This window comes from Terrapene carolina, unplaced genomic scaffold (assembly GCF_002925995.2).
Source record: "Terrapene carolina triunguis isolate 2854851 unplaced genomic scaffold, T_m_triunguis-2.0 Scaffold229, whole genome shotgun sequence".
NCBI lineage: Eukaryota > Metazoa > Chordata > Testudines > Emydidae > Terrapene > Terrapene triunguis.
The window spans coordinates 1,368,878-1,395,923 of NW_020664580.1; the positions used below are offsets into that span (position 1 = coordinate 1,368,878).

General features: G+C 43.3%; 1 protein-coding gene across 3 annotated transcripts in view; it reads left to right on the top strand.

Annotated features, from left to right (window-relative positions):
• The first annotated feature begins 270 nt into the window (after positions 1 to 270).
• COL15A1 (collagen type XV alpha 1 chain) overlaps positions 271 to 27,046 on the top strand; it is a 69,466-nt gene continuing 42,690 nt past the window's right edge. For 2 of the 3 annotated variants that reach the window (XM_026656367.2, XM_026656368.2), the window contains exons 1-7: positions 271 to 1,221; positions 1,314 to 1,397; positions 13,567 to 13,632; positions 15,923 to 15,958; positions 17,240 to 17,302; positions 19,073 to 19,150; positions 19,272 to 19,307. In XM_026656367.2, the coding sequence (XP_026512152.1) occupies positions 1,180 to 1,221; positions 1,314 to 1,397; positions 13,567 to 13,632; positions 15,923 to 15,958; positions 17,240 to 17,302; positions 19,073 to 19,150; positions 19,272 to 19,307 (405 nt within the window). In that variant the 5' untranslated portion in view covers positions 271 to 1,179. The remainder of the gene's footprint in view (positions 1,222 to 1,313; positions 1,398 to 13,566; positions 13,633 to 15,922; positions 15,959 to 17,239; positions 17,303 to 19,072; positions 19,151 to 19,271; positions 19,308 to 27,046) is intronic. The other variant, XM_026656366.2, reaches the window with a different exon arrangement.

Consider the following 27,046-nt stretch of genomic DNA (forward strand, 5'->3'; position numbering starts at 1 on the left):
TCTCCCCATGTAAGTATTCTCACACTTGCTTCTTATCAAACTGTCTGTACTGGGCTATCTTGATTATCACTTCAAAAGTTTTTTTCTCTCTTAGAGTTGGTAAGACAACTCCCACCTGTCTCTGTATGTGTATATATATCTCCTCAATATTATGTTCCATTCTATGCATCCGAAGAAGTAGGCTGTAGCCCACGAAAGCTTATGCTCAAATAAATTTGTTAGTCTCTAAGGTGCCACAGGTACTCCTGGGGGTTTTTTTGTGTTCACTGTTGAGAGTTGCAGCGCTCATGGTACAAAGTGTAATGAACTGGCGTCATTCTATGTTAAATATAGGAACAACTGAGTAAATTAACTTTAAATTTCCTGGCTTATGTTAGTTTGTTAGCAATGTCACACCAGCTCAATAGAATTTATTATTCAGTGAAATATTTACATATTTGTGTGAGGGGCATACGTAATCTTGTTGATTGAAGAAGGGCTGGGAAACAGGAAATCTGGGTTGTAAACCTGATTCTGACACTAGTTCGCTCTTTAACCTGGGGCACATCACTTAAACCTCTTTGTCTCTCACATTATCTGGGCTGGAACACCAGCTGGTGTAAATCCATGCTGATTTTCACCAACTGTAGGTTTGGCTCCCTTGTCTATAAAATGCTACCCACCTTTGTAAATAACTCTGAGGTATAGAAATCAAGTACAATATAACTGCAAAGTATTATGTTTTTACTACCAATAGAAAAAGCAGTATAAACTCTAACAAAAAGTAAGGTTTTAATACATCAGCTTTCTGCTAAAATATAATTTTTTATGGTCATAAAAATGCATAATAGATCAGCATGAGACGCACCTGTGAACCCTTCAATAAATCTCATGCTTGGATTCCCTTAGGAAAAAAATGCAGTGCTGTATGTGAAAAATACTATCTCTGTTTCCTTCCTCTCTGTTCTTTCAGCCCTCTATCATACTTGTACACTGTCAAAGGCAGTAGAAATGACTAAAAACATTCAAAACCAATATACACTTAGGGCCTGATCCAAACCCATTGCAATCCAAAGTCTTTCCATCAACTTCATTGGGCTTTGGATCAAGCCCTTCATGAACATTGTTCTCTGATGGTGGGAGGGAAAGTATTGTCACAACTTTCCCTTGTAAATTGTTAACAATCCTTTATTAAATTGCATGCAGGGTCAAAAAGGGGACAAGGGTGACACAGGATCCAAGGTAAGATCATATCAATTTCTTTCTAATTGAATTTCTACTGGGAATTTGATGTTTAATAAAGGGCCTTTCCATCTATACTACTATTGAAATAGGGTGAACCAGGACAGGATGGTGCCAGTATTGTTGGACCACCAGGGCCACCAGGACCACCAGGGCCAATCATAGCAGTACCACAGGTAAGTGTCTTTGTAAAGTGTTAAGAACTTTACTGTCCTTAAAATGTATCTGGAGTTACATGGCAGTGAAGAACAACTGGTGCTGGTGTTGATGTTCGGTTCATAGATACAGTCCTGAAAGGGAAAAGTCTGCAATAAATATCTACACCTAATCCCCCTCCACATACACACATTTGTCCAATCATAATTTTGGTCATGACCCAGGTGTCTCAAATCCAGCCTGTAGGATTACGGGAACAGCCACACTCCAGCCCTTCACCTCGCAGCCTGCTGACAATGGATTACCTGGGACCCAGGAAGCCCAGCTCCACTGTTAGGCTCTGCCCCAATGTCTGATTGGCAGAGTGCCAGAGCGGCTGACTGGCCCACTGGCCCTACTTAAGCCAGCAGCTGGAACAGGAAGCCATCTGAATAACTGAATTTCACCCTGCTTTGTACTGTATGCCTCCTGCGGCCTGCCTCCTGGCATCTTACTTGTGGCTCCTGATCTCCAGTTTGGCTCCTGCCTCTGAGCCTCTGGTATTCTGACCCGGCCTGACTCTGGTTCCCAACTCGTGGTTCTGATCTCTAGTTTGTCTCCTTCTTTTCACTTCCCACTATCCTGACCCAGCTGACTCCACTTCTGTCTTGTGACTGTGGACTCTGGCTCCGACTACTACGTCTGGCCACTCATGACCCTGCCATGACAAAAAGATGAAAAGGGGCAGTAAAATGAGTGAATGTTTGCTTCTCTTAGCATGTGCAGGTGACTCTGCAGAAGCCATGAAAAATGAAGAAAGATTAACTAGGGAATACAGAATAGAGGAAGTATAAAGTAATGGGGCCTCTGTAGGTATGTCTACACTGTATTTAGACACCGATGGCTGGCCCATGCCAGCTGACTTGGGCTCGTGGGAATCAGGCTAAGGGTGTGTTTAATTTTGATGTTGCTGTTAGGGCTTGGGCTGCTGCCCGAGCTCTGGGACCCTCACACCTCACAGGGTCCTGGAGCCTGGGCTCCCGCCAGAGCCTTAGTGTCTACACCACATAAACAGACCCTTAGCCTGAGCCCCACAAGTCTGAGTCAGCTGGCACAGGCCAGCCGCAGATGTCTTAACTGCAGTGTAGGCAGACCCTGTGACTCCAGCAATGCCTGGAATCAAACTGCAGTAGTGCCTAGACTCCACCATGCTTTCTACTAGGTGTACCATACAAACCAGAGAAATAGCACTTTTGCGGAATAGTATCAGCAAGTGTCAAAGAGCATGCTGGTGAAAGGTGGTACAGAGAGACGCACATCTTTTCACAACACACACATTTTCAGTGGGGTTTGCTTAGTGTATTTCAGGCTTCTAGGTTATAGATAATACTAGTAGAAAAAAAAGGAGCCTAGAAGTTTGGATGAACCAAATTGCAAACTGAATACAAAAGCCTGTGTAGTCAATTTGGTATGACATTGGGAATTGGAGAAGCTGTGAATGGCTACAGGAAACTTGTTCATGCAGGAGAGCCATGTAATTCCACCCTCTGAAGGATTTTGTTTGTTTGAGAGAAGTCAGGTGGTTAACTGCAGTCTGCCAAGGCTTGTAATCAGAGGTGAGAAATCTGCATGATAGGAGCTAGGCAATAACAAAGTCAGAAATCTAACTCAGACTTTACATTTTATATTGACTAAAGCAGTGAGGTTTCTGACAGTGATAACAATTGTGGTGGAAAGTAGGTCCCTAATGATGGTGACCACAGCCCCAAAGGAGTTTGGGTGGCTTCTTTGCAGTACGAGAATGAACATGTTATCTTGAAAGTGGCTCAAAAACCCTGGGTGAATGAAGGAATTAATACTCTGTGTTTCATCCAGTTTCTGCTTTAATTTTTGACAGCTTTTTTAATAGCCTTCAGGTAAAAGGATGATCTGATGGTATAGGCCCTGGACTGAGACTCAGGAGGTCTAAGGTCTCTTCCTAGCTCTGCCGCAGTGCTTCTGGGTGACCTTCTTAGGCAAGACGTTTAACATCTCTTGCCTTCGTTTGATAACCATGTCCACGTGAGATGGATATTTTGAGGCTCAGTTTGTTAATGTTTGTAAAGGATTATGAGCTCGTTGGGTGGAAGGCTCTTATGTGAGTGACGTGCCGAGCATCCCTGAAGCTGACACAGATGACGACGATGTTAGCATGCTGGAGGCCAAGCAGCTTCTCCACACACTTCACAATTGCCACACTCCACACGTTAATACGGTGATTAATTACTGCCGAGGAAATGTATTGTGTGTCCTCTCTATTGTCCAGGACTCCTGTATCAAAAACCTTAACTATACAGTACAGTAGTGTCGAGGGACCCCACTGTCAATTGGGGCTACATTATGCTAAGTGCTGTTCAGATACATATATACAAAAACCTAGCTTCTGCCCCAAAGACTTTGTAGTCTAGGAAAACAAATGACATACAAGGTGAGGGAGCGGGTTACAAATAAATGCATTCAACTATTTATGCATTTGCAACAAACTAGTATTATAAATAGACAAAGTAAATGCTGACTATCCCCATTTAGCTCTCAACCTATCCGCTGTTAGTTGGCTGGGGAGGGTTGGTTTTTTTTTGTTTTGTTTTGTTTTTTGAGGCATTGAAGGCACAGTGAGTTTGGAAGAGGTTGATTCTATAAGTTGATGTTGGCAAGAGACCAGGTGGGGCTTGATCTGAGAATAGCAGGTGTATTTATACAAGATGTATATATATTTGTATATATACATATATAATGTATATTTATACATTAACTTTGCTCTATAGAGGTTTTCTTAGCTAGAGAGTTCTAGCGCCCCTGTGCATTTTGCTATTTCAACCTCACAGGAAAACATCTTGAAGCATCAGTAGCACTGGACACACAGCAGACCTAAATGCAGGCAGACATGCCAGCACCATGCCACTTTCTGTCAGTCAGTTTGGCAATTTAAACCATGGTGCTAGAGCAACATCACAATAGTATTATTTTTCTATATTTTAAACTTTATTACTTGTGTAGTAGATAGATATTACTGGGTAGACAATAGCTGAAGGAAATTGGGCTCTGGTCTTGAAATTGATAATACACAAGCGCCATTCAGTTCAGTCACTGCAGTCTATCGGTTGCAGCAATGGGGCCTTAGGTTGTAATCAGTTCAGAGAAGGACCTGTGTGTGTTTGTGTAGTGCCCAGCACAATGGGGCCTCAAATTGTTGTGATTGGAGCCCAGGTGAGCTACTGCAACAGAAATGAATAATCATCTCCCAAAGAGAGTCTCAGTTATTCAGACATTCCTTTCTTCTGAATTCCTCCCAACATTCACACATTGTGACTCCAAAGCCCAATACAAATGGTTTTTTTTTTCTCCCAGTTTGTTGTAATTTGCTGATATGAAATGCTAAAATGTGAGAAGTAAATCATTTAGGCTATTCTGCTCTGTGAACTTTTATATTTTGGTCATTTTGAAGGGCCAGTAAGTCATACTTGTCCTTTGGTAGAACATTTACACCATTTGTCTTTTCAGTGTAAAACTATAATTGATGTTTTACTGAAATCCCCTCCTCCTCCCCGTAAAGTTCAGTAGAAACCAATAGGGGGGAAAGTGAACAGCAAACTGTCTTTTTCTGTCATTGATCCATCATATTTAATGTCCAAAAAACTAATGAGGAAGGAACTAAAGTAAATGTAAGTGATTTTTGCATTATGTTCTTTTAGCAATTCTGCCTCTAGCATTTTAATGTCCCATGGGATGAGCAACTTGAAGCTCCACACATAATGTACTTAAAATCTAAGAATCCATTAACCAGTAAAGCTAACGAATATTGTTGTTTCTTCAACATATTAGTAAAAAAAGAAAGTCTCATGTTTTAGGCAGCACTCAGGATATGATCTCACAAGGCTGACATGAAATGACAAGCGGTCTCATTGCTGCATTATCACTGGGAAAGTTGCTTGCAAAACAAACAAACAAACCAACCAAAAAAATAGGGCAAATGACTACACTTGGTGTGGGATGGAGAGACCAGGAACCTGCTATATGATAGGCATCTCTGTACTCTGTATTTTCATATAGCTATAGTATGCTTAAAACATGTGTGCTTGCCTGACACACATATAGTGTCTAATTGAGGCTACAGATCGTTTACACTATACACAAATTGTCTGGTCGAAAGCAGGTTGAAATCAATGGGAGTTTTTCCATTGACCTCAATAGTCTCTAGATCAGACCCAAAGTGAATGGTTAAATACTGAGTAATTCAAAAGGATTGTGTAACCTCAGGCTCCTGGAATTCTGCCACCAACTGAAGTTATGGCAGAACAAGTGCAACAGCAGAATGCTTTTATTACTGTAATTGAAGTAATTAGCACACATCTTGTGCCGTCTGGGGGGACACAGAGCCTGGAATACAGTGGAACCAATGTGATTCTGCTACACTGGGAGCCAGGCTACAGCAAGCTGCACAGGGGTCTGATGCTGCTCTCTTCAGGGGCAGAGTGCTGACACATGGACCTCAAATAGGTTTCCAGGTGCATAAAAACAAATTTCAGCTCCTAATTATTGGCACCCATCTTTGCACATATTGTGGTGTGTGAATTAAAAGGAGGCAGGGAGCAGCATCCATCAAAGAACAACATCCTTTAGGAGGCTGCATCACACCTGGAGGGAAGCGAATCTGGAGTGTGCCCAATTCATTGTATGTATTAGTGCTCAGTGGCTATAAATGTTCCCTGATGTGAAGGTCGAAGGACATTTTTCTTCTGCTATTCCTTTTCTGACAGGCCCTCTTGCAAACAGCAATTTTCAAAACACTGTGTCTGTAGCTGGTATAGCAAAGGTTGGTGGTTTGGAGTTCAAGTGCTGGTATTACACAGGATGTGTTTTACAACATACGCAATCTGAGTCTGGAGTGGATAGCGTTGCTTGCTTAGATGAAAGAATGATATACAAATCAGAAGACAAATTGGACAAGTTAAAGTCTGTGTGAAGACATCTGAGATCAAAGGAGGGATATGTTTTTTAAAGCAAGTGGGACTATCAGGAAGAAAGGGAAAGAAATGAAGCAATCGGGAAAAACTAAATAAGGATGAATAATAGGGTTTCTTCTATGTAAAAGGCATATATGGATAGTTTACAAAACCAAGCTGTCACCATCATGCTGTACTGTAATGTATGACTGCATTATATACAATATGGGAAAAATAATTTCAATCCGTAAAGAAGCTGTCCAAAACCAAAATGAAATAGGAACAAAATGTCATTAGAGCCTGAATCCTGCAATGAGTTGTGCACAGTCAGGGCTTGGCTACACTTGCAAGTTAGAGTGCATTAAATCAGCCCCAGGCGCCCTAACTCCTCAGGTGTCCACACTGGCAAGGCACGCGGACTCCACGGCTGGAGCTCCCCTGGTAATCCACCTCCATAAGAAGCATAGAGCTTGCTGTGCCCTGGCTGAAGCACTGGGATGTCAGTATGGATGACTTGTTGCATTACTGCGCTGTGACTGGCCTCCAGAAACATCCCATAATCCCTTGAAGTCAAGTGGCCACTCTGGCATTGTTTTGAACTTGGTGGTAGGCATGTGGATATTCCCTTTCAAAGCTCCGTTTCTGACAGCCGCCACGCTTTCTGCTCCGGGACACAAAGCAAAACATTACTGTGGAATGCTGCTGCTGCAGAGGCAGTGTTTTGTGTGTGTGTGTGAGAGAGAGAGGCGGGGGGTGGGGGCTGATGTCACAGGTTTCCCCCTTCCCCCTGTCTGAACTTACAAGACAGCATGCTGACACACTCTCTGCCCCCCAAAACACATGGTCGCTCCCCAGTGGCGTAGCCAGGTTCTAACATCAGGGGGAGCGAACACATAAAAAAAGGCGCCACCCGACATATCAAATTACTAATTACATACTTTTAAATTCGTTATACATATATATTTTGCACTTAAAATAAAAACACAAGAATGATATTGTTTTACAAGTACGTGTGTTATTTTGCATTTAAAATATAAAAACAGTTTAACAGTATGACATCTATTTATATTGTATATAAAATCAAAACATAATAAAAACGTGTTATTTACTTATTTTACATTTCAAAGATAAGATCAAAACAATATGATCTATGAAGCAACTACAACAACCGATTTCGTCTAAGCTTCATTCTAGCAAAGTTATCTATTACTTTATTATAATCCACTTCAGTAGCCAATTGTCTTTCAATGGAGAGCAAAGCTAATCCAGACAATCTATCTTCACCCATTGTAGAGCGCAGGTAGGACTTTATAAGTTTGAGTCAGTTAAAGGATTGTTCCGCAACTGCGCTACTTATTGGCGAGGTCAGAAAAATGTGGTACAATCTCGAAAGGTTAGGATAAATGGAACACATATCATTGGCAATAATGAATTTCAGTACACTGTGGATGGTGAGTTTCTTGTCGACACTTGACTTTACCCTACCACTAGTGCTCATTGTCTCTTTGTACATGTCTTTAAATGAAAGAAACTCTTCCACAATTTCAGTTTGACTGTCAATCACATCTGAGTACATGTCTGCCAAAAATTCTAATTTGTTCACATTATCCGCGTTGTCAAAATGCATTGGATCTAAACCACTAAATTTAGCAGCCACATTTTTAAAATGCTCAAATCTTTTACTTGTGCTATTTATAACAGAATCTAAGGACTCTAAGTAGGATTCAACTATGAATTTCTCGCGGGCATCAAATATTCCTTCTTCATCCTCTGCAATTTCCTCATGGAATCTTTTTCTCTTACGTATTCTGTGCTGCTTATATTCCGTAGTAATATCACATTTTCGAGCCAACTCGGTTGCTTCATTCTCAATCTGTTTGAATTCAGATTCAAATTCACTTTGAATGTTTTTCATATCATTTTCAAAAATCTGAATCAAATGAGAAGCTGTTACCAGATCTAGACTACTTTTCTGTAAATATGTGGATAAATGGAAAGCCTTCTCTAGCACTTTGCTCCAGAATATAAGAAGAACTAAGAATTCGTAAGTATTGAGTGTTGCCAGAATACCCTTTGCCTCAGTGAGCTGTTTAGGAGTACAGTTTTTTTATCTCACCATCCACAATTCTTTGCAGGACAATTACTAGTGCTGGTAAATTTTGCAAGACTGCCTGCACTACTGACTTTCTAGACGCCCATCTGGTATCACAAAGTTTCTTTAGAGTTAATGTGAAAGAGTCAATAAGATTGCATTGTTCTTCTTTTAGTATTGAAAGATGAGGTAAACTGCCAGAAAAAAGTATACAGACTTTCTAGAGTTCCAAAAAACAACCGAGTTTGAATATTGGAGCTTAATGCATCCATCAGAATTAAATTAAAATTATGTGCACAGCAGTGCGTAAAGAGTGCATTTGGAGCAATTTCCCGTATCCTAGTTTGGAGACCTGATATTTCACCCGACATGGTGCTTGCTCCATTGTAAGACTGACCGTAACACATAGTTATTGACAGCCCCAAATTTTTGATTGCTGAAAGAAGAATGTTGAAAAAATCTTCAGTACTTGCTCCAGGTAATTCGCTGAATTGTATAAATCGTTCCACTGCAACACCATTTACTGTTACATATCGTAAGGATAAAGAAAATTGATCAGTTCTGCTGATATCAATAGTAGAGTCAACAATTACGGCAAAGTACTTAGCTACTTTGATTTCAGCTAGTATCTTTGATAGAAGCTCGGCTGATAAGGACTGTATGTCAGGACTGAGTTATGTTGCATTTCGATCACGCAGTAATAAATGTTGTTCCAGTAATGTATCATTTTTAGCCAACAGTTTAATAAGGTCCAAAAAATTGCCTTCATTTGTACTTGGGGAACCTAAACCTCGATACTCGCGATGACCGCGGAATGCCAATCCCTGAATTCCCAAAAAGAGAACTGCATCTATAATACGTCGTAAAATCATCCTATTTTTTTCTATCTCTTTCCTTTCCACCGTTAGAAGACCAGCCAAGACTGTTCTATTGTTGAACAAATGGAATTTGGTAAGGAAAAGTTCTTTCTCTGCTTTTTTGTGACTTTCACTTTTTTCATGTTTTTCAATTTTGTGCATACCTTTAGCTTTAGCAAATTTCTTGCAACCAGTTTTTGGATCACTCCAACCATCCGACCGATTTGCAAAAAGCCAACAAGCAAAACAAATCATAGTGTTTGCTCTTGGTGAGTAAACCAGCCAGTGCCGGTCGATTGTACGAACACTTTTCACTTGTTTTTGTTTGTACCAAGTTGCACTGAAATGATGTCCAGCTTTATCTTTTGGAAAATTGTCAAAATTATCTTTACGTCCTGGCTGACAAGGGCCTAACTCAAGCAGAGCACGTACTAGATCAGGTGTTACAGGTGTGTCACAAAACAAGTGTGGATCTGTTGGGTATTCCCTATGTGTGTCAACGATAGCACGGAGTCTTACTGTGTCATTCTTGTCCTCTGCATGATAGTCTGCTGAAGTAATCAGGTCTTCTGAGGACTCCACTTCCACTACCTGTGCAGCCGCAGCAGCCCGGATGCTGTAACCAGCTCCTAGGTTGAAGTTAGGTACTAGCAAGTCTTCAGAGGGTTTTACCTCTGGTGAAGCCGCAACGGCCGGGGCATCGTCTCCAGCTCCTGGGCTGAAGGTAGGTAGCAAGTCTTCAGAATGTTCCACCTCTGGTGCAAAAGACGTCGTGGGCGTATCAAATGAAAAGTAGGCCTCCAACTTCACATAATTTGACGATTCTTTTACTTGATTTGCATCTTCCTTCATCTTCCTTCTGTCCCACCCGGATAGTTTCTTCTTCTTAGTGCGCTTATCCATCCCTTATCAGAAACAAATAAAATAAATATGAACAATATACAATTGTTTTTAAAATGTGAATTATTTAAAAAACTGTCCACAGGGCAGCCAGGTCAATTTCACAGCTCTATGAATTTGACGCCCGTCGAATTTGGTCAGCAAAGTGTTAAATGATTTGTTGAAAAGGTGCCACTTTATTCAAAAGTAGAGGAGAAGCGAAAACAATCTGCACACTAAGAAGTAATCAAACAGACTGAACTATTTGAAATTATCCAAAGGGTTCAGCATTTGTTTACACTGCAGGAAACAATTCTTATGAGTACGCGTGCTTGTGTGGATGCCTGGGTGAGTGAGTATACATGTCAACCGATTTAAAAAAAAGCACCGACAAAAGGGCGAAGACAAAATGTTTTTAAAAATGTCGGCCTCTTGGCTCTTGCAAGGGATTCATGTGTTACAAGACTGACTAATGCTGTAGTGGTAAGTGTTACAAGTATACAGAGGACATTTCTACCACATTTGATTATGTGATGGAAGCTACTGCCCGGTACCAGGGGCTTTCCTGCACAAAAAAAGCAAGTCCCACTGATGTGTCATTTGTTCCTGAGAAGTGAGAACAAGTCGAGATTCCTGCTAAACAGGGGGCTGGATTGGACCTGCCTACGCTGATGACATCACCAGGCAGGTTGGGTTATAAATGAATGAAGGAGAAGCCCGGAGCACTAGCTCCGCACTTGCAAGGAGGCTGCGAAGCTTGTCCAGAAGAAAATGACACCGCTCAAAAATTATTTGGAGGTACCTGTATTGGAATGCGCTCTTTCTTCGGCGTTTTTTTGTCCTGCTTAGAAACGTAAACATTTCCACAGACATCCCCAAATGCACACAGCAACACATCCAAATACACACTCAGAAGCACATACGCTTTGACACACAGAGCGTGGACACTGATGCGCTCCCCCAAACACACACACTGACACACAGTACATCTGTCACCCACACACCCTGCCATGCATAAACACCCCCAGACACGCAAACAGTTCAGTTCACTACTTTAGAAGGATAACAATTGTTGCCCAAGTTTGATGTAGAGGATGACAAATAGATTCTGAAGATCTGAAGTTTGGGGCAAGGGGAGTCCAGTGAGGATATGAGAGAGAGGGAGATCCCAGTGGCATCAGGAGAGATCTGGAGTGGGCGTCTGGTAGGGGAAGAGGGTATGGGAGAGTGGCAGTCCTGTTCTGGTAGGGCACTGTGCTGAAAGCGTTGGGTGGGGGGTCTCCAAAGAAGGACTGCTGCAGAGAGGAGGGGTCCAGGGTTTTAGAAGAGATATTGGGGAGGGGGAGGGTTCCAGGGTTGACTCTTGGGAGGGTAATCCCTGGGTAATTTCTGCGTGAGGCAAGGATCAGAAGATTCCAGAGAAGGGGAATGTCCTGGAGGTGGGATATTCTGGGTGGGTGTTGGGGGGTCTTTTGGGAGAGAGGAGATTACAGAGGTGAGGTTACAGGATTAGGAAGAGGGAGGAGATTTTGGAAGGTTTATGGGGGAGAGGGCTCCAGGGGGCAGAGATGCTGGAGGAGGGAGTTTGAGGAAGAAGTGAGTCCATCGGGAAGATTGTGGAGAGGGGTTTTCCAAGGAGGGCCGGAGGGGTGGGGGGGTCTGCATCACTCCTCCCAAGGACAGACCTTTCTGGCGTCTGACTTTACTGGCTAGCACTCAAGCCACAAGTGATGGGTCCCTTGCAGACACCTCTCTCCATAGCAATGTAATTGCTTCCCGTTAAGATCCTGACAATAAGCAGCAAGATGAGCGGGGGAAAGAGACAGACAGACAGACAGAGCCAGGGGAGGGGACAGGTCTTGCTGCAGGGAGCAGGAGGGCTCGGCACCTGGGGGCCAGGTCTGTTGGGGGACAGAGGGCGGGGGATGGATGGATGCGGTGGACAGGGAGGCTCAGCAGCGGGGGCTCAGGGGCAGTGGCCGCTGGCCCTGAAGCAGGGGCTGGGGGGCGGGAAAGGGAGAGCTCAGGGGCTGGGCGGCGGCGGGCAGAGGCAGGACCGAGGCGCTCGGGGTTAAGGCTCCAGTTGCTCTGAGGCTCTGGGCTACCTGCAGGGCCCCAGCCTCAGCTCTCCCGCCTCAGGCTGCCCGCCCCCCAGCACGCCTCCGAGCCCTGCCTGCACAGCCGGCCGGGGCTGCGTCTGGTCGGCGGGCGGGTGAGCTGGGAGCCAGGGGGTCCTCACGTCCTTCCTCCACGCCTCCCCTGCCTGCCTGGCCCCTGGGCATCCCTGGTCGCTCCCCGCCTCCAGCCACAGCTGTCCTCCCCGAGCACCCCTCACCAGGCCCCGACCCAACTCCACCCCCTCCCTGCCCCTATTGGACCCCTTCCCAAATCCCCGCCCCCTGCCCCGCCCCAACTCCACCCCCTCCCTGTCCCTATTGGACCCCTCCCCAAATCCCCGCCCTGGCCCCGCCTCTTCCCCAGCGCGCCGCGTTCCTCCTCCTCCCCCCCCCCCAGGCTTCCCTTGCAAATCAGCTGTTTTGCGGCCCAAGCGCTGGAGCCGGGGGAGAAGCAGAATGTGGCGGCGCGCTCAGGGGAGGAGGCGGAGCGGAGGTGAGCTGGGCGGGGCGGGGACCGGGGCACCCACGGAGTGGACGCCCAAGGCGCCACTTTTGGAGAATGTGCTCAGTGGGGGAGCGGCCGCTCCCCCTGCTCTCCCCCAGCTACACTCCTGTCTCTCCCCCCACATACACACAACACACTCCCTGTCACACTCCACACCCCCATTTGAAAAGCACGCTGCAGCCACTTGCACACTGGGATAGCTACCACACTGCACTGCTCTCTGTGGCATTGCAAGAGCTGCTAATGTGGCCACCCCACTGCGCTTGCAGCTGACAGCATGAACACGCAGCAGTGCTTTCCCTGCTGCTGTCTCCGAGGGCTGGTTTAATTCCTGGCATTCTACATATGCAAGGGTAGCCATAGCCTCAGACTCCAACACCGACTCAGCACTGAAGCATGGGGTCTAAAGCACTTATTTTAATCTTCATCCTATAGAGAAAAAATGATCTCAAGTCACAACCCTTCTGTGTCTGTTTCCTCATCTGTAACGTGGGGATTCCGACCTCACGGGGACATAATGATACTCAGTTCTTCAATATTTGTAAAGCACTCTGAGATCATTACATATAAGGTGTAATAAAAACGCGAAGTAGCGGTATTCCAAATGCACGACACAAAAGGAAAAAGCAAAGAATGTTCCCAATAGCCTGGTCTACATTCTCTATCTCCATAGTTATAATAGGATGTTGTAAGTTGTCTGTGCATTTCTAGAAATGTGTCTAGCCCAGAGAACCAATTTAATATTTGAGATACCCTGTTCTTTGTCCTTATTTTTTAGCTACTACTCAATGATACGGATGGAATTTCTAATTTTACTGGAATTAAAGGACTGCTTGGGCCTCCAGTGAGTATATTCTGCTTTATTAAATGCAAGGATTTGTTTCATACTTCATTGCCTCTCTTTAAGTACTTTGCAAAGCCCACTTCCCTGTTCTTTAGACACACACACTTCTAACTGACTTCTGTGGGACATGTAGAGAGACATGTTCTGAGAACAGAATTGGATCCTGTGTTGGTAAATTAACTTCCCTACATTTGTGTAAAATGTATTATAAAGAAAGGAATTAGAGATGGGCCAAACTCTGACCCTGAACGACAGATGTCTACCTAACTGGAAGAGGAGAACTGGTGCAGAAAAAAATAAAAGCCCATCTTTTTGGGTTTGCATCTATTTCTAGGACCAGATATTTTGTTTGCTTGTTAGTTTGTTTTTAGGGTCCTGAAATGTTCTGATAAGATTTTGTTCCTTTCTGCCTGAGGCTAGAACCAGAAATCCTGAACTACTGCAAATGAGGCTGTTCTCATAGCATTTCTAGCTGTGACTGAAAGAGATGGAAATCTTATGAGACAACTATTGATACAAGATTTGGGGCTTGTTTTTTTCAGCCAGGAGTTTAGGAGAGTTCAGTTAAACATCTGAAATTCTGGATGCTTCCAAGCTCCAACGGTTAGATTCACCAGTGTTCTCAGGCTTCTTTGCACCACTGCTTTTATACAAAACAAAGCAGACTTGATTTAAGGTTACATTTTTGGATTTGCTCATTGCTATTCCCTGCAGGTTTCGCCCCCCCTTGATAACTAAGCATCATGTGAATAATGACTGGAAATCACTTAAGAAACGCTTACTAGTTGTCCCAAAAGCCACATTTGAGGAAGAAGGCTGTGCTGGGGTGGGGGTGGGGGTTTTTTGTGCTTGTTTTGTTTTTTGCTTTTTAATTTAAAAAAAACTGGTTTAGAGGAGAAGTCAAGACAGCACATTCAATTTCTATTGACTTTGTGGGAGCTGTATGGATGCATATGAGGGTAGAATTGGGCCCATGTGCCTTATGGATTTGAGTGGCTCACCTTTATAAATCTTATGGGCGGTGAGTATAAGAGGCTTGGAGGCTAAACCTCCCTAAATGGGGCAAGAAATGCCAGATGCTCAGAGTATCACGTTAGAACAATGTATCTGACATGAACAAACTGTATCTTTTATTATTTTCATTGTGTATGTTGATAGCTCCTGTTACCAAAGTAAATGTTTAACTCTTGTTTTGAACACAGATGGTTTTATTTAACTGAACCAAGGGGCAAACTTCTGTCCACCCTTGGAGCAGATTAAGGCTGAATCCTTTCTGAGATTCTGGAAAGTTCTGTTTCAGACTTTGTTAGCCCCTTCTCTGCAACCTGTCATTTGTGTTCTCCGAGCCTTTTTCCACTCGCCCCGGCCAGTGGCCCCTGTAATTTTGGCAGCAGCTCTTTGTGCAGTCCAGCATTTCTCACAACAGTAGATTCTAACTGCTGTGTAACTTGCATCTTCCATATTGTGCAGCAAAAATGCATTCTAGGTAGTATATATAACGCATATCATGTTATATTTCAATTATAGGTCTGGAGGAGGCATGCTGGGGATCTGGTGGGCCATACTGCATCGCTGTCAGGGTTGCAGAGAGAAGGAGAACCTTGGGCTTCCCACCCAAGAATCTCTGTGGCTACCTGTAGTGGACAGCCAGGCCTTAGACCTTTCCCTAAAAAGGAAGGAAAGCCAACAGGGGGAGTAGTAGACTGCCAAGCTCACCATGACTAAAAAGACAATACAGATGACTCTTCACACACAGCACAGCCATCCAGCTTTAAATTTGACTCCCTGGGGATGGCAAGAGGAACTGGGATGGTAACAGTACCTTACTTCCCTCAACAAATCTGTCATTTCCTCTGTGCCGAGCGCAAATCCAAATCAGGTCTCCTATTCATAGTGCAATGGGCCCTCTCTGTTCTCTGTGCCACACCACTGATCCATGAGCTGTTTGCTGCTGGCTGGCAGAGGCTGAAGAAGGAGTAAAGTACCGTGATGTCCTTAGGACGGAGGGGGCAGAGTTAAGATATTATGTGGCTGTGCTGTGAGGGAAATGTCACCTAAACTCTCTGCATTTCCTGGGTTTTCCAACATTTGAGAATTAATCTCTAATGCTCTGGAGAGAGCACAGTGTAGTGCTGCGTGTCTGCAACCTTAACACCACCTTAATGAAGTATTTTGCATGTGAATACAGTTCAAAAATAGTTAATGTTCACAAACTAGTAGATACGTAGAAACTGCATAATCCGTTTTACAAGTCTATAATATGTACTTGTGTGTTTTTTGCGTTTTACAGGGGCCAGACGGCAGGCCCGGTCTACCAGGCTTTCCTGTAAGCATTATGTTCTAAGGTTTTAAGTCAGTTTTAAGTATGGAAATGAGCTCATTAATGTTTCAGCATTTGGAATCATACAAAATTGATACAAAGCCTGACAAATTCTCAAAGTTCATAAATGTCAAATGGGAGAATGTAAGTCTGAGTAAAACTAGACAGAATGTTACAGATTACTGTAGAAATAAACACTTGTTCAATGGAAGTTAAAAGATGCATCATCCATTTTGGTACATAAATTGTATCATATTTATACCTAACATTTGACTTAATTCAATTTAGTTCCATATTTTAGATCTGTAACCAGGTCTGATAAGTGTTTACTCCCTATAGAAAAGCGCTACAGAATTTATTAAGGGATGAAATCAGTAGGGTATTAAAGAAATTACCTTCAAAGCTATAGCATTTACTAGAGAATTATATCCTTTCTATAGGTTTTTTGGCCCATCCTATAACATTCTATAGCAGGGACACAATACACTGTTTAAATTCTATAGGGTGATACAAAGAACTCTGCAAAATTATTTCTTATTAAATTCTATAGGACTTCTCCAAAATGATGTAATAACAAAGTCCTAGAACCTTAGTGTCATGCTGACTGTCTACTGTGATCAAATTGTAACTCCCTACCAATTTTATTTAGTTTATGGATTCAGATATAAGAATTTTTCAAAAGTTTCAAAAGCCATTGATGATTTCAGAGTGTAGGTTTGGGTTCAGGATCCCAGGCTCCATAGTCCATAGAAAGAATAATCTAGGCAAAAGGTAGGTCAGGGTTTTGTGGGCTGCATAGAAACGGAGACAAGGAATGGAGAAGCTTTTAAAAATTAATGTAACAAGTTGTATAAGATCCCTAATTGTTACTAGAATAATTGTGAAGACTTCAATGTCACTCTCATCCTGCTTTAGCTGTTAGTTTTGTTCTTTACTGATGCAGAAGAAACACAGAAACTGGAATTCAGCTTTTGCAGGGTTAAAAAAAAAGGTTTTCAGTGCACTTTTAAGGGAAATCTGCAACACAAAATGCAAGCCAGCCTTTCTCCACAGAACAACTGTAGGGAATAGTTTCTGTAATTAAGTGATGCAGATAGCAGTGGCCTTAGACAAGGGAAAGGAATTCCTGGGACAATTAAAACTGTAGTGATTCAAAGTTTCAGATCTCCAACTATCTGAAATTAAATTGATCAAAATGTGCTTCCTTATGCTCAACTGATATCTGAAAAGCTCTTATCCAAACCAGTCATAAAAGAGACAAACAGACTTTTGTTTTTACTCTTTCAGGGCCCAAGGGGACCAAAAGGTGTCATTGGACTGACTGGATTACAAGGACCAAAAGGACAACAGGTAATAAGGAATGAGTAGCATCCCATGTGCACTAGAGAGATGAATATGCTCAGAAATGTGTTAAACAATTTACATCTGGTGGCATTATTCTGTTGCTTTTATGGTTTTCATTTTGCTCTCCACAGGGATATTAATGAGTTGCTACTAGAGTTGCAAAAGAGATTTCAGTGGAAATCAGCAATATTAAAGAAAATACCTTGAAATTCTCTTGGGTACTAATATACAGACTCTGGTGCTGAAACTCTACATTTCATTTTGCACAATTGTCAGAATGACTCTGCATAAACATTAAACATTTTGGGTATGAGGTGACCTTTTTCTGTAAACTGAGCATCCATGCCAACGGCGTAGGAAGGAAAAAGGAATCGCAGCAAAAAGGCTATGTAAATTATAGAAGGACAAATTTTGTCCCTCCTCCATGGGTACAGAGGACCCTGCCTGTAGCAGAACCCCACTCCACAGAATGAGCAGGATTTGAGGACTCTAGTTCTGTGGGGTTTGGGATTGTGGCATTGTTGGGAGATGAATGGGGGCAGGAAGCAGGTGGTCAGGAACAACTGGGCTACTGCAGCCTTGAGGATGAGAAGAGGAAAAAGGAACGCAAAAGACCACTCTTCTGATCCTGTGCATTCTTAAGTACCTTATACAACTATTTCATTGATTTCTTGTCAGTTAATGTGATGGTGTAGATATTGTTTAATTAAAGTCTGAAATAGGTTCCCAGAGCAGGAGCAAAACTAGCACTCCTTAACTGTGAAATTACATGCCGGTGAATGAAAGATGGCATGCTGAGTTTCTGGCGTGTGTTTGACCACAGGGTCAATGATCTTCCAATGATCCTGAGCCAAGAATGGCAGCTGTTTTTAAGGCTGCTGATCTCAGGCTGCACAACTGAAGGACCCCTGGGAGTGTGGGCCATCGAAGAAATATTTGGGGAAATACTCTCTTTAGAGGTCCCTGGAATACTTTCCTCACGGCACTGAGTCCATAGTACTGAACAGGAGATGGAGTTAGTGACGCATCCAGGCCAGCCTTCTTGGGAGCCTAAGAATGAGTGACTCAAACATTTCTAAAGCTTCAGGGAAGAAGCAGTAGAATGGCAGTGCACTGAGCTGAGTATTCAGCAGTCACTGTGGTGAGCGGGGCAGTGGTTGGTGTCAAGCCAGAGGCCACATTTCTTCCCTTTGAGGTTATGGGACCAGGTTGTTCAGGATGCCTTGGCTGCAGTAGGGTGGGTGATGGCAGCTACTAGGGCCACACTGGGAACCACTTATTCCCACTGCGGAGCAGTTATTCATGTGATTAGTCCCATTGAATTCAATGGGATCCCTCCTTGGAGTAGCAGCTCACTAGTGAAACTAAGGGGTTCACAACCTGGCTCTCAGTGGCTAAAGTTTATTGGCTAGAGGTAATAGGACAGCATCATGCTCCAAATGTTTAGAAGAAAAGACCTCTGCTTTGATGACAGCCAGGGAGCTATTGATGACATAGGGGCACTAGATAAGGGAAGGCTTGTTGTATTATTTTGGTTCTCTTTCAGGGCTTTTAGGAGCAGGATATTTTTGTTTTATCGTACCATTGTTAAAAAAGAAACAACTCTCACCTCCCCCCACCACTGAAATCCACCCTAGTCACATTTTTGTAGTTGCCACCTCTCCAACCAGCCTGTCACCACTTTGAACTAACAAAAATGTAGCTGTCTGTCGGTGCAAGTAAAGCTTTGTTTAGAACTGTTGTATAAACATCACAAAATGATTATGTGAATTGTAGGGTGAAAAGGGAGAACCCGGATTTATCATATCTGCAGATGGATCTCTAAGAGAACTAACAGGAAGACAAGGGCAGAAGGTAAGCTAATACTGTTACCAAGTTCTTTTGGAACCCTTGGTGGACTTGCACTCCCTTACTAACCAGGCCAACAAGACATTAGAGTTTCTCTTCATCACTAATATAAATGTCTCTCTCACAGGGTGAACGTGGGCCAATGGGGCCACCAGGGCTTATGGTAAGATATTTGCTATTTTTTAATGTATTTGTATTTTTTGATTTTACAGAGATTACCTCAACTTAGTCAATTGGCTTTAGTTTTTCAGTACCATTAGGCAAAGATGAAGCATAATACTCACAGACAGCAATGTCTTTGAAGTATTTGTCTTTGGTATACAGTACTGCAAATTGTTCCTGTTTTGATTTAGAAGTTAACAAGTGATAGCACATATGTATCGTTTGATAATTAAAAAACAGAGGCCAAATTTTTCAAAACTTGTTCGCAAAGCTAGAAACCTAAATCCATATTCAGGCATCTAAATAAGTCTGACCTGATTTTCACAGGTGCTGAATTGTGTTCAGCTCCTTTGCCTTCAGTGGAAGCTGCAGATTGGACATGAAAATGAGGCCATTTATTTAAGTACCTAAATATAGCTTTAGATGCTTTGCTTTAGGCTCCCTAGGTTTGAAATTTTTTGACTCTGCAAGGAATGATGCTCTCAAAGATTGAAACTTCATAACTGGAAAATAGTTGAACAATAAACAGGGGGGATGAATTTGGTACAATCCGTTGCAGTGCGTTCCAGGTTTAATGATTTTAATCCCTTTACCTTGGAATGCACCAGTTTTTTTGTCAGATTTTAAAAAACTCCCTTGGCTAGAAGAGGGTAGTGGTCTTCCTGAATACCATGCATTTTGGGGCCCAATTCATCCTTGGTGTAACTCCACTGATTTCAGTGGGTTTACCTCACATATGAATCTGGCACTTCTGAATTTTAGGAAGACATCAGTTCTAAGTTCCTGACCCCAAATTATGATACAACACGACCCCTGCTTATTTCAATTCCCAGTTTTAATGAGCATTTTCTCAGTTCCTTTTACAGCTATAATAGTCTCAGTGCGGAAAATGCAATCCTGAAAATTGTGTGTAAAAGTGATGTACAGTAAATTTAAAGTACAGCAGGCCAGATTTTCAAATTTAGGCACATGTGATTGCACACGTCTAAACTATGAATGTAAATGCCCAATGGGTGTATCTACATCAGGTATTTACATGCTTACTTGTTAGTTGGGTGCCCAGCTGACTATGTTCAGGCACAAATACTCACTTTGTACATACACATCACATCTGTGAGCATGAATTATATGCATACAATTCTAAGTGCACAACTGCAAGCATCTACATTGGAAAATTTGTTCCAGCATTTAAAGTGAGTATCCCGGAGTGTCAAAGTGAGATCCTGCTGTGATTCAAAGGCAAATTACACTAGGTGAATTTGTGGTTTAACTCTAGCTGGCTAGAAAAATTGACAGAGGAGGCAGTTTGCTCTTAGCAGCTTGACAAAGGCTACAGGATCTATAGCACTAATGACATTAATGAGAGGTTGGGAGCATCTGCAAAGATGGCAGGCAGGAATAAGGTAGAGAAATCTCTGAAATATCATGCTATGCCATACCTATGATGGTGGCACAGACTGACTGGCAATGCTTTGGTTGCCTCTGGTGCATGCAGTGTGTGTTAGGTGCGCATCCTCTTGGGAACCTATGATTTGTTTGACCTCCTGCTGATGCCATTTGTTATGTGCGGAAGTTGAAGTTTCTTGTGCTGTGTCTGTTTGCATCATCAACCTTCTTTTTTTATCGTGTTCTCTGGTGACCTGCTGGGTTGATAGACTATGAAATATTATGCAGTGGTTTAAAACACTTCCTTTTAGCAGTTGGCTATCTCCTGGCTTCAGCTTTTGATATAGTATGGCCAAGGATGCCCTGTGCCAGATGGCAAATTTCAGTAAAGGGCATCTTTGACCCACAGTAATTATGGTGTTCTGGGTGCCTTGTCAGTACTTGTTGTTTTACTGAAGTCTATTTTGAGGGGCTGGTTGGATGTGTAGCATGACACTTCTGTTGGTTGCTTTGGTGCAAAGTGTATCTTGGGAGGGCTACCCTAACTTACATCAAGTATCAGGGGGTAGCCATGTTAGTCTGTATCTACAAAAACAACAAGGAGTCTGGTGGCACCTTAAAGACTAACAGATTTATTTGGGCATAAGCTTTCATGGGTAAAAACCTCACTTCTTCAGATGCATCAACTTACATCATCAACTTAAGTTCCCTTTCCCCTCCTTAAATCACTGCAGGATGAGCTGATCTTGCCTTTTGACTTAGACACACAGCCTTTTCTGACAGGACATGTCCCTTTTCTGACCTAATCTCTCCACCCCCACCGAAGAGCACACGGGATCCTTTTACACCACCACAGGGTGCTCATGTATCTCAGTGTACACATGTTGCACCACGTGAATGCCTTAAGCCTGGTCAACACTAGAATATTAGGTTGACCCAGCTAAAATCCACACCCCGAGTGACATAAGCTGACCTAAGACTCCATGTAGACAGCTTTAGGTCGACAGTGGAATTCTTCCATCCACCTAGCTACTGCCTTTCAAGGAGGCAGATTTCTTAAGCCAACAGGACAACCTGGCACTGCAGCTGTGCCACTGTAGTGTGTTAAGTGTAGACAAGCCTTTACTTACACTTGCCTAAATGGCTACACCTCATTAGATTTTGGCACATTTATGCTGTCTCAGGATTTGGTGGAGTCTTTCTATGCCTAGAATCATCCAGTTCCTCCCTCGTTCCCACTCTGTTGCTTTATACCATCCTAATGCAAATTATATTGATTGTAATAACGTCTGAAGGCAAGGCAATCAGTGTGTGAGATTAAAGCCTGAGCACATCATCACTGAAGATAGGGTGACCAGACAGCAAGTGTGAAAAATCGGGAAACGGGATGGGGGGGTAATAGGAGCCTATAAAAGAGAGAGCCCCAAATATCGGGACTGTCCCTATAAAATCGGGACATCTGGTCACCCTAACTGAAGGACTCTTTGTGATGATAGCAGAAGTATCGCCTACAAATTACGCTGCAGTAAAAAAAGGAAATGAATTATAATATAAGACCTTTAAAAACGATAAGATGACATAATTATGTCTTCTCACTAAAAACAAGGGAGTCTAGAGAGAAGCCTGACGCTCTTCTAATTCACCTCAGTAGATGTGGCAAATTATCTCTGCTTCCACAATTCACTCTGAGGGAACTCCAGAAATGCAAGGAGTTTATTTTGTGTATGTATTTAGTTATTTGTTCGTAACTATCCAGAGTTCTGGGCCCATGTGCAATTTGTATGTAAAAAAAATAGATAATAAGACCAATTTTTATGTCCAAAAATGAACCCTCCCAAATCCCCCTCAGAACAGAAAGGTCATTCTCCCCCTCTTACGAGTTCGGTACCGTTCTTTGAAGCAATAAGTGATGCAGCATGGCAAGAAAGTAAAAAAAATAAATCAAGCTTTGGCACATCAACTGGGGAAGTAAATTTCAGAGTCAATGACCCATCCCTCAAAAAGCCCATTTCCCTCCCCATTAGGGATCGGATTGTCACCTTGCAATCCATCCTGAGGATGGGCAGCACGGCTATGGAGCAGGAGCCTCAGGGAGTCATGAATCTGCCTCTGTTTCTTCATCCCTGCCTGCTCAGCTCTGCTGGCCATAGCATTGTGAGGGGAGTGTGAAGTCAAGGCTCCATCCACCCATGCAGGAAGCTGTGCAGGATCTGGCAGTGTAGGTACTCTGTGCAGGGAAGGTAAGAAGAGGCTCCAGATGCCCCTTAAACTCCGGTAGAGTTGCACAGCCAACCTCACAACTGAACTGAAGTCAAGTGGCTTTTATCTCAAGAGCATCACCTGATCTCAACTGCAGCAGAATGACTTGAGTTCTTCAGAATAAATGGGACCTTTGTGGGCCTTCAAGGTTGATCATTTATGATGTCTGGGGCATGATCAGCCGAGGGGCAGGCTCCCAAGAAGTCTGTTACAGATGTAAGAGAATTGTCCCACCTACTGCTTCCCTGCTTTTCAAGGCTCCAGATGGACAGCAAGGAGGGTGGGGAATAGCAGCACTAAGTAAGTAGTAGCATCTGCTTGGGGGCTGAGATGCCAGTACAAATTCCAGTAGCAGGTCAAGAGTGGTGGCATTCTTACAAGGCCAGCATGGCTGATAACAAAAGCAGAAAATATGCACTAAAACCAACCCTCTGCTAGAGTGAGGGTCAAGTTAGCACCTTTGATCTGCTTCCTTGCACTGGTGATGTCCCGAGGGAGTTGGCCCTCCCTTGGTAATGATAGCCTGGCCCTCCCAAGGTGGTACGGAGGATTAGGGAGAGCTGGCTCCCTGCAGGAAGCACATCAAAGCACTAACCCTACCCTCTCACTATCAGAGGATCCAATTTCCCCTCCCTACCCTGCCGTTGATGGTGGAATGCCTCTCTTCCTATAAGCCCCATGCTCACAGGCTGCTTCACTTGCTTCTTTTGCCCCCTAGCTGCTGCAAGTGGTGGTAACTTGACTTCCCCTCCCTCCCCAAGTTACTGATACTTATCATGGAGGGGCCAGAGCTGGAAACATGAAGCAAGAAATAAGGAGGGAGTTACCAACTCTAGTGATTTTATTGAGAGTCTGACAATATTTGATGGTTTACTTAAAACCCCAGCACCTGGAGACAAGGGATTATGTGAGAATCTCACCTATTTTTGCTGGTTTATATCTCTAGCCCTCATGGATGCAGGGAAAAGCTTGATCCAAGTGTTCTTTAAAGGCTCCAAAACCAGAAGGCAAAGAAAAGGAACCCATAATTTATTTATTTTTAAACCTCATGATTTAGGGGGGCCTGACCCATGAATTTTGAACATTTGAGGTGGCAATGCTGTGGTTCTTTCACATCCCTGAGATCCTGCCTGTCAGCTGCTGTCTATTCCTACCCTAGGTTTCAGCTGTGATCACTCAGGCACAATCTGACTACAAACAGGAAATGAAAGAAGAGTCTGAAATCCCCTGTAACATGTCGCAATTTTATTATTAAATAGCAGATTTGGATGCCAGTATTGATGGGCTTTTCAGATTCTTGAAGTTGTTATTATTGTACAGCAAAACTCCCCTATATTACTAATTGTAAAGTTCTCTTTTAATTTATTTATGTTTGGGCAGGAGAGAAATATACGTGATGGTACTAGATGGATGACACAACTTGAAAATATTCCAACATTAATTATATTTTTGCCTAGGAATTATCCTGTGATGAATTCTTTTGTTTTTTTAGTTGGCTGCTTACACAATGAATTACTATATGTGAGCCACAAACTATAGTTTGACACATTAATCATCAGATAGATGGGTTAGCCTCTCCATGAATATGCATTATTGCTGTTAGAAAATAGCAAAGGACAAATGGTTGCCAATTTGGAATGAGAGGAGAATGTAGTTGACAGTCCATCAATTTGGAAATCAATCTCTTAGTTTGGAGCAGGGATTGGTGAACAGACTGATATTCAGACAATATCAGTATTTCAGATCTTATTAATCAGATGATGTGTGGACCCTGAGGGTGAATATCATCCAAATACAGCTATAAGGTTAAGCTTTCATGGCACCCTGCTGACTCCCAATAGACCCCCAGGCTGCCTATGCAATTTGACATCGAGAGGCAGCATGGATAGAAGGCCGGACTAGGAATGATAAGATCCAGGTTCTGTTCCCAGCTGTGCTACCAACTCACTGTGTGACTGCGGGCTGTCACTTCACCTCTCTGTGCCTTGCTTTTTCCACATGTACAGTGGAGAGCATGATAGTTACCTTTGTAAAGTGCTTTGGGGTCTGTGGGTAAAAAAATCCCTATATGAATGCCAAGGACTGGAACAGCCTTCTGGGATGAGTGGGAATGAGGACAGAGTGCTGGCCTTATATGCTCTGCTCACCTCCAGCATCTTTGAGGGTAGCCAGCCAATCTTGCACCGTAGGCTCATGTCCAGTTTTCTGGGGTGCTGATAAGGCCCTCTGCATCCTCAGCCAAAAGGGATGCCTTCCCATTCCCCTGCTATATGGCAGAGGCACAAGACGGTGCTCCCATTGCCACTGCTGCTGGACTGAGCCAAGAGCCTGATTTGCCCCCGAGAGCCCTTTGCATAGTAACTAGGGAAGCCTTTGGGCTCTGATGGGCTTAGGAGAGAGGCCCTGTCATATGGGCACTGTCCCAGTCAGAAACGTGGGAAAATACAAAGTAAAATAAATGTGCCTTCATCTCAGTGCTATATGCACCAGTCACAGCTGTGAATGGAACACAACTCTTCCAGCTGAGGCAGCTATTCCAGTGCCCCAGCTTTATTAGTGGATCTGTGCTCTAAAGCAGTAGCAGCGCTGCAGGACTTGGCTGAAGAGCAAACACAGCAGGGCAATGAGGGGCACACTTTCCAAATGAACTGATCTGCACATCCTTGTAGGAAGTTGCAGCAGTAGCAAGACTTCATTGAACAGCCTGTCAGAGACAACACAACACTGAGAAGCACTTTCAAAGGGGCTCTTAATTATCGGGCACATTCTGAGCTAAGGCACGTTGCAGTTCCTCATTGACAAATTGAATTTAGAAGTGTAATTTGGACTGTGTGTCATGGAGGTAGAAGCTGCTGCCTTCTGTCCTGTGAGAGCAGGGGCTTGTGAAGCCCATGGAAACAGTAATTGCAATAGATGATACAGGATGTGAAGAAGACTTGAATAAGGATTTCTGGCCTTGGAAGCAGATCTAAGGAGAGCAATAGAATAATGTGCTGACCTCATTTTCTCTAGAGGCATTCAGAACATTTCTGCAGCTTTACCATTGTTAAAAACACTACTTTGCAGGTCACCTCTCAAAATTGCTTTTGTCCCCTGCTTTCCTTATTTTTTCCCTTTCTAACTGTCCCATTTTCACTCCATTATTCATTTATCTCATTTGTTACTATTACTCTGTTTTCATATCTTCAGTCTAGTTTCTTTTAACTGTTCTTTCTTTTTGTGTTATTCAGCTTCTCTTCCTCCTTCATCCCTAAACGTTCCTGACTGGAACCACTGGCAACTTTTAAATCAAGATTGGATGTTTTTTCTAAAAAATATTCTGTAGGGACTTTTTCAGGGAAGTTCTATGGCTTGTGTTCTACATGAGGTCAGACTAGACGATCCCAATGGTCTCTTCTGGCCTTGGAATCTATGAATCATGAGCAATAGAACGAAATGATGAGTCAGTCATTATTTACCATCAGTTTCATCAGAGACCGGTACTGGTTGCTATGAATCAGACTCTTTATCCATTTCAGCTTTAAATGTGCAAAATAACTGTAGGGCTAGGTTGTGGCATTTCATCACAGCCCATAGTAAGGGATGGTATGGGGGCCATGCCACCCCAGGGGGAGCACTGGAAGCAGCCTGCCTCAGTGAGGCAAATACTTCCCAAATCACTCATTGCCCTGGAAGGAGCATGCATGGCATAGGAGAGACAGAGTATGGCTCTGCCTGCTCCATGCCCCCTTTCAGACAAGTTGCCCCGGGGAAAGCATCTCAGAAGCAGCTCCTGTTCTCTCTCCACTACCAGGGCTGCAGTTCTGGCTACACAGCCTGCGTGAGGGGAATCTGCTCACTCCTTCCCACCCCACTACAGCCACTTACGGGCCAGCTACACTCTAGCCCTGAGCAAGTAAAACAGAATATAGTTCCTGATCCAGCCCTACTGACATCAATAAGACCACTTGTGTGAGTAATATGACTTATGTGAGAAAGTGTTTGCAGGAAAAAAAATGTATACTAAGAAATCTGCCTTTGCAACCTCTGTGTCGGGTGCAGAACAAAAACATGGATGCAGATTGTGTTTGTACAGTGCCTAACACAGTGGAGAGT